This window comes from Physella acuta, unplaced genomic scaffold, assembly GCF_028476545.2.
Source record: "Physella acuta isolate Inbredline_101_S28 unplaced genomic scaffold, ASM2847654v3 ptg000494l, whole genome shotgun sequence".
NCBI classification, from domain to species: domain Eukaryota; kingdom Metazoa; phylum Mollusca; class Gastropoda; family Physidae; genus Physella; species Physella acuta.
In genome coordinates this window covers 383623-396684 of record NW_026732013.1, presented here as the reverse complement: position 1 = coordinate 396684, position 13062 = coordinate 383623, and the positions used below count along the sequence as shown (strand labels likewise).

The window sequence follows — 13062 nt, the reverse complement described above, 5'->3', positions numbered from 1 at the left end:
TATATTCTAGAAGATCTAGATCTAGACTAGAAGTGGCTACTAATCGAATAATCCATTCATTCAAAATAGAATCTAAATAATAGGGAGGTAATAAATAGGTAATTAAATTACAAATCTTGTGACTCACCTTCTAAATGACAGTATTTTGTTTACCAAAATCTAACGGAACGTAACTTGGTTAAGCTTTTTAATTTATCCACCATTTAATGAGTTGCTAAAAATTATCAACGAAGTTTTGAGGTGGAAAAAAAACAACACCAAAGCGAAAGTTACGGTCTTCTTAGATTAGAATGACTTAATCTGGAATAAGTTAGTAAATATATTTATCTAGACCTAGGCCTATTTCATTATAAATAAAAATAAACTCCGGTTCTAGTCTAGTCCTCTACTCTGTCTAGCTAGTGAGTATTTTAAAAAATGGATGAAGATGAGATCAAAAGAAGACAAGAGTTTGTGGATTCTGCAAAAAAATTTCTCGAAGCGGAAAGAATTAATTTTAATAAAGTGTTGGAGCAGCTAAACTTGACAACAGAAGAATTATTAAAGGTAATTTCTTGAGGCTACTGCTACTGATATTATTTAGTATTGCAATATTTATATTATATAAGTAGGCCTATAAGTCTGTATAAAGTAAAATATAAATATATGTTACGGTCAAAGCCCGAAGTCGGCCAAAGCACGCATTGGCCAATATCGCCTCCCATTGACCGGCCAAAGTCCGAAACTTTACTTCATTTCGGCCTTTGGCCGGCCAATACACGGACTGGCCATGGTGGACCGGCCAAGGTGGACCGGCCAGTCCGAATTAGAAGATCATCTGGCTAAAGACAACTGGTCAAAGTCCGAATTTTTCTTTTCATTAGTCATTTATAGGCACATAAATATGTCATTATCTTTTTATTATCAATCACTAATGGTGGTATAAGAAAAACCATCCTAAATTAAATATGAGTCACTTAATTATCTTTATGTTACACAAGTCTAAAAAACGTGTTCATTTCCACCTCCTTCTACACACACATGCACACACACACATACATACACAAGTTCAAATTCAAATTATAAAAATAACTGTTAAGGGAACGCAAACAGTGGTTGAAAAGTTTTGTTAATCTGATTGTTATTTTTCTTAATGTTAATTATTCAATTTCCCTGAAACTGCTAACAGACAGAAGCAAAAACACAATGTCAGTACAACAAAGATCACATAATGCCTGGAAAGAACTTACACAACCATTCACTAAAGTGCCAGTTGCTATCTGCTGGTTATCAAGAAGATGAACTTGTAAGTAGACACCATTTTTATACAATATCATTAAATACAATATCATTTTAGTATAAAGAAATGTTTGTCCTTAAATTTAAAAGCGTATTAAAATTATTAATTCTTTATCAGTATTTTGGGTCAAATTATTTATCCGCAGTCCCTTCCTAGAAAAGTTAAGAAAAAATTAATAATAATCCTGATTTACAAATAAAAACTCTTAATTACTTTTTTTTAGCTATTTAATTGCAATGAATATCTGGACTGCTATAAATCAAATAATTAGAAAAAAACGCACATGTAATACAGCTGGACATTGCCAGATATCTGCTGATGACTTTAACAATCATTTTATATCATCTGTAGCGCTCAACACAGATGCTGATTACACAATCAGTGAGGAGCTTAAAAATTTTTGTAATTCTGCTCACCGTGGTAGGACAGAGCTGATCATTCCGCTTCTCACTGTTCATGAAGTTTATGTTAGCCTAAGATCTCTTAAACCGTCTTCAACAACTTCGTTTGATGATATTTCTAATAATGTATTGAAGATTTCAGCTCCAATAATTTCCGAAGTTTTAACCTATGTCTATAACCTCTGTATTGCCAAGCATTATTACCCGACACATTTTAAGCATGCTAAGGTTATACCACTACACAAAAAAGGTAACATCCAAGATGCTAATAACTACAGGCCAATTTCTATACTTTCTTCCCTCTCCAAGCCACTAGAAATACATATAAACAAATGCATTTCATATTACCTAGAAAAGTTCAAGCTTTTCCATAGTAATCAGTCTGGGTTTAGAAAGTTTCATTCTTGTCACACTGCTCTGATTAAGATGAATGAAAACTGGCTTATAAATATTAACAAAAACCTGCTCTGTGGCTCGCTGTTTGTCGATTTCAGAAAAGCCTTTGATTCTATTGATCACACCATACTTCTTAAAAAACTAATTCCATACAAATTCCACGACTTTACAGTTAGGTTACTTCACTCCTTTTTATCTAACCGATCTCAACGCGTGTTTCACCTTAATACCATCTCTTCACAGAAATATGTTAATATAGGGGTTCCACAGGGCTCAATCTTAGGTCCTTTACTTTTTTCTTTATACATTAATGATCTTCCATTACATATTGACGCTGGTCAGTGCGAGATGTTCGCTGATGATACTTCCTTGCATGTCTTTGCAGACAGTGCTGAGTCACTCAGTTACAAACTTCAAACATGTGCCAATCAGCTTGCAACTTGGACAAAATTTAACAAAATGAAACTTCACCCCGATAAAACCAAGTCAATGTTTATTACAACTCATCAGAAACGCCTTCGTCTTCCATCCACCGCATTAAACATTACTATAGACAATTCAAACATTGAACAGGTAGACAGTTACAAATGCCTAGGATTGTTTATAGATCACAACCTCACTTGGTCTGACCATATTCATTTTCTAAGAATGTCCTTATTAAAGACAACCTTTCAGTTAGCAAGGATAAAGAACTTTCTCAACTATAGGAGCAGGCTGGTTTTTTATGAGGCTTTTATTCAATCCAGGTTGGATTATGCTTCTGTAGTGTGGAGCGGCAGCTTTAAATCTAAGCAGCGTCCTCTTCTTTCTTTACAAAAAAGGGCTATAAAACTGGTTACTGGCTTGTCTAGTAGTATGGATTCTTTTCTTACAACTAAAATACTTCCATTAAATAAAAAGATAATATATACTAAATCAATTTTCTTATATAAAATATTCCACAAAACAGCCCCCTCTTACTTATCAGATCTATTTTCTTTTAACATAAAATTAAATCGTCGTCTCAATTTACCATTCCCTTATTCAACCTTTTTCCAAAAACATAGCTTCGCCTACTCTGGTTCTAATTTGTGGAACAATCTTCCTAATAAAATAAAGCTATCTAGATCTGAAAATATATTCAAATCTAAATTAAAACTAAAATTATTTAATGACCTAACTGACTCATTGTAACATTTCTCATTCATCTATTATATTCTCTTTTTTATCTCATTATGTATGATAGCTATGTACCATTGTTTCTTTATTCCACATTTTCAGTGCTATGTGTTACTGCTATGTGTTATTGAATTGCTTTATTTGTTTAAACGGCCAATGTGAAAAAAGGCCTTTGTGCCTACAATTGTAACCGTTGTTTGAATAAATTTGAATAAATTTGAATAAATTTGAATTCTTGTTTTTTTATAGCCATCTCTTCTCCAAGATGCAGACTTTTTTTATGAAAATGCTCCTTCAATTATGAAAATAATCATAGGTAAGAGTAAGATAGAATCTATATTTACTTAACACCCATATAAATCAATTTATCACTTTGGACAGTTTGTTTAGCTATACAAATAATTATGTCAAGAGCTTCACAAGCTATAGAAACTAATCTTCTATAGAAACTAAACCCTCTGTTTTATAAAAGCTATGTCCAAATGGTGCCCATTATTCCCACAATGTTACATTTGTTTATATTTTTAAGGATACATTTGACTTTCTTTCTACAGATGAAAATAACCTAAACAAAATTACTTGGGATCATTGCATACAGAATGGAAGAGGTAAACACCTTCTTTAAAAACATTGATGTCTTTTCCTATTAACATTTTCACTTGAAACTAATTTAGATTAATTTTAAACTGAAGTCTGTTGTGAAGAATGTAGTTAAAAGTTTTATTTCTGGTTGGATACATTGTATGTATTTTCTTAGTACTGTCCATCAGTATTACTCATGAACTTGGAGTACATTTCAAAACTCAACAGCTTAACTAGCACATTTGGACTTTTTAAAATTTGATTAAAAAATCAATGTTTTAAAAATATCGGTACTCGTTTTTAACATATTGTTGAGAAGTTTTGTTGTTAATATTATTTCCTCTTTACTTTGGCTCAGTGTTTGATCTTTTAATGTTATTTTAGAGACATGTAATTGTTGTTCAACAGTTTATACTGGTCCCAAAAAAATGCCTGCCAGTTATATTGATGAAAACATTCTGCTTACACAAGAAGACAGAGTGGCTGTTTATCAATACGTGGTCAAAACATCCCATGATGCAGGCAAGGTCATCCCTGTTGATCGCAATGATGAGCTACTTACCACAGATTGGGGTAGTCTTGTTAAGAAAGGTAATTTACAATTTAGTTATTCACTGCTGCTAGTAATTCTATTCTCATTAGAATTGGTTCAACTTTTGTCCTTTCATTTCCACAGGACTGTTGGATGAGCAGAACAACAAACAATTTTCTTCAAAACTTGAGCAACTGGCAGCACTGAGGGACCTTAAAAGGAGGCGGCAGAGTTACAGAGCTAAAAATGTTCATATCACTAAAAAGTCTTATACAGAGGTATAGCTATAATAACATACTTCTTTTTTCAAATAACATCTCCTTCCTATTAAAATAAGTGAAATCTACTTCATCTCCCCTGTTGTCTGTCTGACAGTTTAAGATGTGAAAAATATTTGGTCAAATATAAAAGGCTAAACATTTTTACATTTGCCATTGATAAAATCTTGACCATAAGACAGATTTCAGCTTCATTAGGCAAATAAATGATGTTTGGTTTAGAAATCAGGTTTTCTGTCATATTCTTAAGGTTGATTGATTTTCTAAAAACTATAACCAAAGTCAGCAAGGTTCAGATATTTCAAGGTTACATTAAACCAAATTCCAATCAATTTTCAGATAATAAGAGAAGTGATCTCAAACCAAATGGAGATTTTAGTTCCTGACCGTAATGTGAAGGCAGCTGGTGAAGACCTGGATGATGCTAGTCAAGAGAGCAAATACAAAAGTAGAACTAGAGAGGAGAGAGACAGGAGGAGAGAATACAGTCCACAAGGTTCACACAGGAGGAGGGATAATGATAGGTCTAGAAACAGAAGTAGAGATAGAAGTGTAGACAAGTCAAGAAACAGAAGCAGAGATCACAGTGTAGATGAGAAATTTAGAAAAAGAAGCAGAGATCGGAGTGAAGATGAGAAATACAGAAAAGGTCGAAAGAGATCAAGGGAGAGGTACAGAGATCGAAGTTCCAGCCCAATAAAATCTAAAGACAGACGTCATGACAAAGATATGAATGTAAAGGTAGACAAACCTGCAGAGGGAGAGCCGTCAATTAAAGTGGAACAAGGCGAGGATTGTACAGACAACAGCAGGCAAGAAGATCCGAATGAAGATGAGTTGAGGACGAAAGACTCAGCCTCTGACAGTGATGCCAGCAGTAGGAAGAAAAGCAAACACAGGAAAAGTAAACACAAGAAGAAGCACAGTAAAAAACACAAAAAGAAAGATTAGGATAAATATCTCTTTTAGACAAGAGATGATAGAAACTGTTCTACTTGATAGGTAAAATTATACATGTAGCAAATTATTTATTTCAGAATTGTTCAAATATGATTTTTATGATTAAAATTATTTTAATGCTTATTTGCAATGAACAAGCATAAAAACAATATTTGTTCTGAATAAAGCATTGTGAGAGGAATTGCCTTGTGTTGGAAAGACTTTACTCATGATTGTCAGTGACACAATAGGACTTACCTTGTCCTGTAAATCTTTCATCTCTCAATATTAATATAATATTAATTTAATATTGTAAAAAGTTAATTGTCATACATTTGAATTTTTAAATAAAATAATTTATGCTATCAGAATCAAGTTTATTTTTTTTAATTCTTAGACTTAGACTATTGAAGACGTTTGATTTTAGTATTTACTATTGAAAATTAGTAGAAAGCAAAGATGAAATGAATTCAAACCAAACTTATAAGTATATTTCTTTAATTTGTTCTTAGCAATGAACAATGAGCACATAAATGATGTAATGAGAGAAACTAGTCCCTGAAACAGAACCATTTATTGCATTAAATGAAGCAATCAAATCAATCACAACATTCAACTATTTGGAAGAAGGGAACAAAGAAAACAATTCATTTGTATGTGTGGTCTGCAGACTATATCTCATAAAATGTCTCAAATCTGTGACAATGTGTTAACTATCGGCCACTTTTTAATTATAGTTATGTAGACTTTAGATGTACCCAAATTGAGTATTTAGTTTGTACTTATGAATGATCAATAACAAATTTTAAACGGCAATGCTGATAATTATTATTTAGCTACAGTTGTTTTTATGGTAGAATATGGTTCAAGGTATCAAATGTAGAAAGGTCTTGAGAAAATAAATACGTCCTTAAAGAGTGCAAAGTGTCCAGTCAACCAGTAGGTGTAAGCAAAGAGTGCAAGATGCAGAATGTGTGGGATAAATATCACAAGAAATGCACAATAGATTCTGATTACCTTCAGCTTATAACACCCACATATAGTAATAATACAGTACCAATAATATGTTAATCCACATAGCATATAAAAGCTAAACATGTTTAGGGTATATTAAAAAATTAATACAGAGAAAACTTGCAACTAAAACTAGTATCTTTTTAGTAAGTATACTATGTAGCACTGTTACAATGAGGTCCCTCTAAGTAAAGTAAAAGTGGTTTTTTAAAACTAACAAATCTTTAAAGAATGTTGCAGTACTAATCTTTTAGTTGCAGTTAATATGCATCTAAAAAAAGATACTTTTTAAGTGGTAATGAAGTAACAAAGGTCAATGGTATTTTTTTTTAAATCTTAGTGTATAAACAAAATTATAATTCAAACAACAGTTACTGAAAAAAAAACTTTGCTGCTAGATGATTCACACATACAATTATTTAGATACAAACATTTTCAACAATTGAAAACAATAAAAATTGCTTATATAAAGAAATAAGTGTTTTTATAACAAACCATTCTATTGCTACAACAACTTTTATAGGTTTGGTGAGAAACATTTTAAAATGTCTGTGTATCTTCTGACCCTCTGTGTATTTGTATTTCTTATGGATCCACCTATAGTCATATACTCACCATAATACATTAGTAACATTAAATACCTTTTGCTGATGGACATTTATGTCATTAAGATTTTAATTATAATTGCCCTATTTTCTAATATTCAATATAATTATGCAAAAATATAAATAGAAAAAAATAAATAATTAGAAATACTTAATGAAAAAAATAATCAAATAGAATAAAGAACTAGTAAACATTTTAAAAATCTGGCCTAGAGAGCTCTACTTTTATTTAATGCAATGATAATGAATGCTAAGTAAAGTTTTGTTTTTTAAGTAACCAATATGAGAATCATTCACATTTTTTGGTAAAAACAGACTTGAGTACAAATACTTGGAAAGAATTATTGCATAAACCATTTGCATTTATTAGCATACAAATAAAATTAATAGATTTTCATAAAAATTCAAAATTTGTTGTTACCTGTTTTTATGTACAAATCACAGTGGTTCAGTCAAAAGTATTCAGTCAAATAGTAAGTATTGGAAATGTAGAGAGGAATGTTGGGTGTTAAATAAAAATTGACACAACCAAAAAAAATCATCAAATGTATTCAATCTACATAAAGTACTGGTAATTTTACTATAGTTATCATCTTAAAGTTCCTGAACGTCAGGTCCATGGGGCAGATATAGAAAAGCTCATCTTTTTCAATTACCTCAGCCATTACAGAGATAATGTGGCCATAATTGTATCAAGCTATCTTTCCCAACTTGGGTCAGGTACCTATTAGATCTGGGAGGATTCAGGGACTAATGCATGTAAACATACCTCAAAAATTAGGAGTAAGTCATCTTGACCTCTACTATATAATTGCACCCTCATGCTTTAAAGTGCCCATTTGATTTCAGTTCTTTCACAACTTAATGAAATGGTATAACATAGTAACCACAGGTGGGTGAAAGATGAAACTTTTCGCACAAACACAACACATTTCTGTTCATTTCAATTGGGATCTTTCATTCATTCTGCTTTATGTTATCAATCTTTTATAATTCATTTAATCCCATTCAAATGCATTAATTGAAAATGAAAGCCAATTCAATCCTCGATTTTAGTTTTAGATATTAAAATATGAAAATCACATGTTTGATGAGCTGAACACTATTATTTGCAGTAAATTAAAATGCACACACAGCAAGTATTTAAATTGGGAGATAATTTAAGAATGGCTGCAAAACGTTTTTAAATCGCACATTACAAGAAGAATTCAAGCATCCAATCAATTGAGCAAGTAATCAAGAAATTTTGATGAATGCTAAGAGGCAAGAAAGTTTTTCAACATTATCATGTTAACATCTCAGAAACTGACCAAAAACGTTTAAACTTCTGGACCCCATGACATTTCACAAAATAACTGTTCAACATTAGGTTGTGTGACACATACTTTAAAACTGAGAAATCGACTAGTTCTAAAATGATAAACCTTAGTAGTCCCACGGCTGATTATCAATTAACAAGATCATAAAATATATTTTTTAAATAGAATAAATTTAGCTAAAAATAATAAACACTTATTTATCTTCTAGGGAAAAAGTATGAGAATGTTTAGAGCCTTTAGCCTACAGATCAAACAGGAAGCACATCATACTTGCTTTCAAAGACAGAAATAAACATATGCCCATCTGAACAGGCCAAAACTATTTATACATCATCAGTAAAACAAAATTTAAAAAAAATCAATGTTATAAATAAACAAATGTTTACTAACAGAAAACAAAACAAATTGTCACTGGATCATGATCACTATCTTCCAACAAACAAGTTAGTGTTGTCACAACTCTTTATCATCTGTCTCATCCTCATCTGATTTCTTTTTATCTTTATGTACATACAAATGTCCGTTTGAAGACACTCTACCAATGCTTGTTTTGGATGAAGATTTTTTCAAATTCATTTGTCTAGTTAGACCTAAGGATGGACTATTTTGAACAGTTCTTGGTGGTGATGGTAACTCTCTCATCTCAAATCCTTGGTTAGGTAATTCAGTGGACTCTTGCACATCATCATCTAACAGGCCTGAAATTTTTTTTAAATGAAAATTAATTGTAAGTGGAGACTTTAAGTTGATAACTGACATTGCACTAAGCTATGAATATTCTATATGTACTTAAACTGTGTTCTAAAATGTAATGTTTGAAATCTTACCGGTAATTTCAAGGTCATAAGTGGGCAATGGCCTTTCACCTTCAACTATAAATAGAATTGAGCGAGCTGGCCAAAACAAATGTACAAGCACTGCATATGCTAAAATTTCCACAGCATAATTAATACCTGTAAAAATTAAACAAATGAATTTGTTATCCTATGGGCTATTTGTAATCTCTATTACACAAAAGCTATTTTTAAAGTAAAATAAAAATACTTACTGAGAATTGTTTTGTATCTCCACAGTGGGGAAACTTTTAACGTCACTAATGCCAATGTTGGCAAATAAATAAACCATACTAAGAAGAAAGCACCAAAATGCATAACAAATGACATGTCATCTCTGTCTGTGAGTCCAAATGTTTGCCGCAGCTCATACAAGAACCAAAACATCACTAATACACGGAATGCTAATGTAGCATACCCAGGACCTGTCTGCCACTCATCAGTGTTGGAGATTATATTGTCAATTTCCACCTAAAAATAATCAAAAAGTTATAAGCAATATACAGCAAAAAGACTTACAACATTAACTTTTACAAGTGGCTTTGAATTTGCTATTTTTTTTACAACTGGATTAAAGAATCTAAAATTAAATAAATTCACCACACCATACAATGCAATAAATGTTTACTTTATAAAATGTGCATCAATTAGTCAACTACTAAGGAAAAATAAATTACAGCATGTGATAAATATTTTAATGGTGTATCCTACACATTGCTTACCAAATTCCAGATGTAAAGAAAGACATTCAGCAGAGTATAGGCAGCCCACAAGGTAAAGATAAAAGACCTCCACTTGAACTGATCAGTAGTTATTCCTAAACCTTTGGCCAGTAGAATCAGCAATAACATCACCAGACATTGAGTAGCAAGGTCAACCAGTGTCCCTATTTTTCCTAGCCACTCTGCTCCAACACCATTGTATGCAAATATGCTCACATGTATCAGATTCATTGATATACTTAATAATTCCCCACAAATACAAGCAGTGAACAGCTTAGTAACAATATGACGCTGGCTGCTGAAAGCATACAGCCACAATAAAAATATTATGACACAAAAAGTAAATGCAATAAGATGAATCTCAAACACATCATGAAGTTCAAAAGAAAACTGGTGCTCAAAAGGATTTAAACCTTTTACAGAAGGATCTCCATTGACCAGCCAGATATCATACTGTAGGATAATGCCTGAGTCTTTGCTTGATTGCCATTCACACTTGCGTTCTGATGTTGAATCTCTATAACATGATACAAGACTTAAGTACCAGAATCTGAAGAAAAAAAAACGGAATTTACAGTTTATTATTGTGTTAGTAAATGATAAATATAATAGTGAAATCAATTGCTAAATTGGAAAGCTATAAATTAAAAAATATATAGGATCCTACCTGGGTCTCTGTACATCACGAACTTTATATGTAAATTGATAACCTGGGACCAGATTTGATGGATTGTCTTCATCTACACAAAATTTATTTCTTGGACATGGTACTTTCCGAAGAAAATCCTGTACACCTTTGGGTTTACAAATATAGTCAAAAGCAATGGAATCAATTTTTCTGAACATAGCAGAGCATGTCTGTGCTGAGCTGAATTTGGTTGAGTTGCCATAAAATTCAAGAAAATATTCACTGTCAACAACAACTAGAGTGAGTTCTTTCGATGATGTTAAGACTGTAGTATTTGTTATATTACCATATATAAACCCTTGAGTATTTTCTAATTCTTTTGGATCTGTTTTTTGAAAGCCAAATTTTGCTAAAAATAAAAAAGCATCGTCACTATTCCAAGTTCCAGTTAAATGAAGACTGTTTGTTGATTTTATTGTGGTCGTTGTTAATGTCAACATTAACGGAAACATCCTTATAATCCTATCCATACTGAACTTTTAGTTATAACTAATGAATAGCTTTATAACAGTATTTTCAAAACAAACTGTGAGTAGCCTTTGTTAATCTTCATCTTTTTTAATTTTTTAATCTGTTTCATATGCTGTCAGAAAACTTTCACTGCACTGTGAATCATCGCTTCCATTTTATCACTTGTGCAAGTAAAAAAATAAAACTTCCTACTCCGACATAATTTCGAATTTTAACTTTTAATTAAATTAAATTAGTAGCAGTATTTTTCAATATTACTTCACTGTTTCACATGTTATTATTTTAATGTATTACTTAAACATGAATTATATTTACTAATGCTTCAGCTTGGATCTATTTGCTTACAACTAGAAATGACAGAATGTAATAAATTATGTGGAGCATATTGTTTTGACAATTAGGTTGAAGCATATGGCTGTAAAGCAGCAACATCAGCATTATTAATATTATAGTCGCTTTTTCACACTTTGTATCGAAAAAAGATTAACCTTATTTACACTAAATCTGTTGTATTCTATGTTTCAAATGGCTGACTTTAAAATTTATGTTTAAATAAATAGCTGTTTAGTAATTTGTTGTAACTATTTCTAAGGGTTTATCAAATAAACCATTCGTATGATGTTCAGATGTTATCAAAATCGAAAGGAAACCTTTTACCCCGCACGCTTGCAATTGACTATTTTATTGGTTTTACTAAATAATGGAATTCATATTCTATAACGTCGGAGATTATTTTCAACATTACAAAACGTGTTTTGATTTAAGTCCCAACACACCAAAAGTATTTCACACGCACCCCTCTCTCAACGTCACTTAAGACCTCTGTACTACATCCTATTCTAATTCGACAAGACGGAATCTGACTTTGTTGTATAGCTACATGTGAGTAGTATAGTAGAGAGCAGAGTTTCTTCCAGGCATCCCCGTCCCTGAACGAAATGGAAAGTATATAGAGAATATATATTTTTAACCATGTCCGCCCCCCCCCCCCCCGGAAATTTTAGCCACACTGACAAATTTTTCAACATCAGCGGCAAGTACAGGAACCAATTGTTTAGCCACACTCATAGTTTCTTCCAGGCATCTCTTCGGGGGAGGGGGGGGGACGACGACTCCGCCCCCCCCCCCCCCCCCGAACGAGATGGATTTTATATAGTAAACATACACTTTTACAAGTGTCCGCCCCCCACCCCCCGAAAATTTCAAGTGCCCCCCCGGAGAAAAAAGTCTGGAAGAAACACTGGCCACACTGACACATTTTTCAACATCAGCGGCGAGTACAGAACTTATTTTTAGCCACACGGTCCGCCGTTTTCCCGGTGTAGGCCACTGTAGGCCTACTCTGCCGTCAACATTTTTATTTTCCTGGACATGCGCAGCAAGTATCGGTACAGCGTTTATCGCCATCTTCAACCTGAAGTATTTTTCTCAACAACCATTTCAACATTCAACACAACATTTAACTTATCAACCAAATGAACAATGAACTCAAGATTTAATTAAACAGCAGTCAACATTTACTAAACAATCAGTTTAGCTATAAGAGCATAACAATCAATTCATCATTTCATTTAACTCGGCAATCAACCGAATAAATATAAATTATCATAAATCTATCACCTTTCCAGATATAAATGAATTAAATGCAACAAATAAAAAAAATCGCCGAAAACTTTCTTCATTATACTTAAAATTGATGAAGATATTCTGTATATTCTACATTAAATAACAAAACTGACAGAACGATTTTTTGGGAATTTGTATGCTTTTACAATTAAAATTGTGTATTTTTCACACGAATTTTGATTTTTTAAAAGTGAGTTTCAGAAAAAACATTGTAAAAAC

The 13062-nt window shown here is 32.1% G+C and overlaps 2 protein-coding genes across 2 annotated transcripts; one reads left to right on the top strand and one right to left on the bottom strand.

The window, feature by feature from the left end:
• The first annotated feature begins 293 nt into the window (after positions 1-293).
• Positions 294-5913, top strand: LOC131944447 (U11/U12 small nuclear ribonucleoprotein 48 kDa protein). Its single transcript, XM_059305059.1, has 7 exons — positions 294-546; positions 1169-1285; positions 3484-3550; positions 3789-3842; positions 4225-4407; positions 4493-4626; positions 4966-5913. Exons 1-7 carry the CDS (start codon positions 418-420, stop codon positions 5575-5577), a joined length of 1296 nt encoding a protein of 431 aa, XP_059161042.1. The 5' UTR covers positions 294-417; the 3' UTR covers positions 5578-5913.
• Positions 5914-6056: 143 nt separating this feature from the next.
• Positions 6057-11369, bottom strand: LOC131944485 (uncharacterized). Its single transcript, XM_059305150.1, has 5 exons — positions 10726-11369; positions 10059-10608; positions 9552-9807; positions 9331-9456; positions 6057-9201 (listed from the first exon to the last, which is right to left on the bottom strand). Exons 1-5 carry the CDS (start codon positions 11214-11216, stop codon positions 8957-8959), a joined length of 1668 nt encoding a protein of 555 aa, XP_059161133.1. The 5' UTR covers positions 11217-11369; the 3' UTR covers positions 6057-8956.
• Between the last annotated feature and the right edge of the window lie 1693 nt (positions 11370-13062).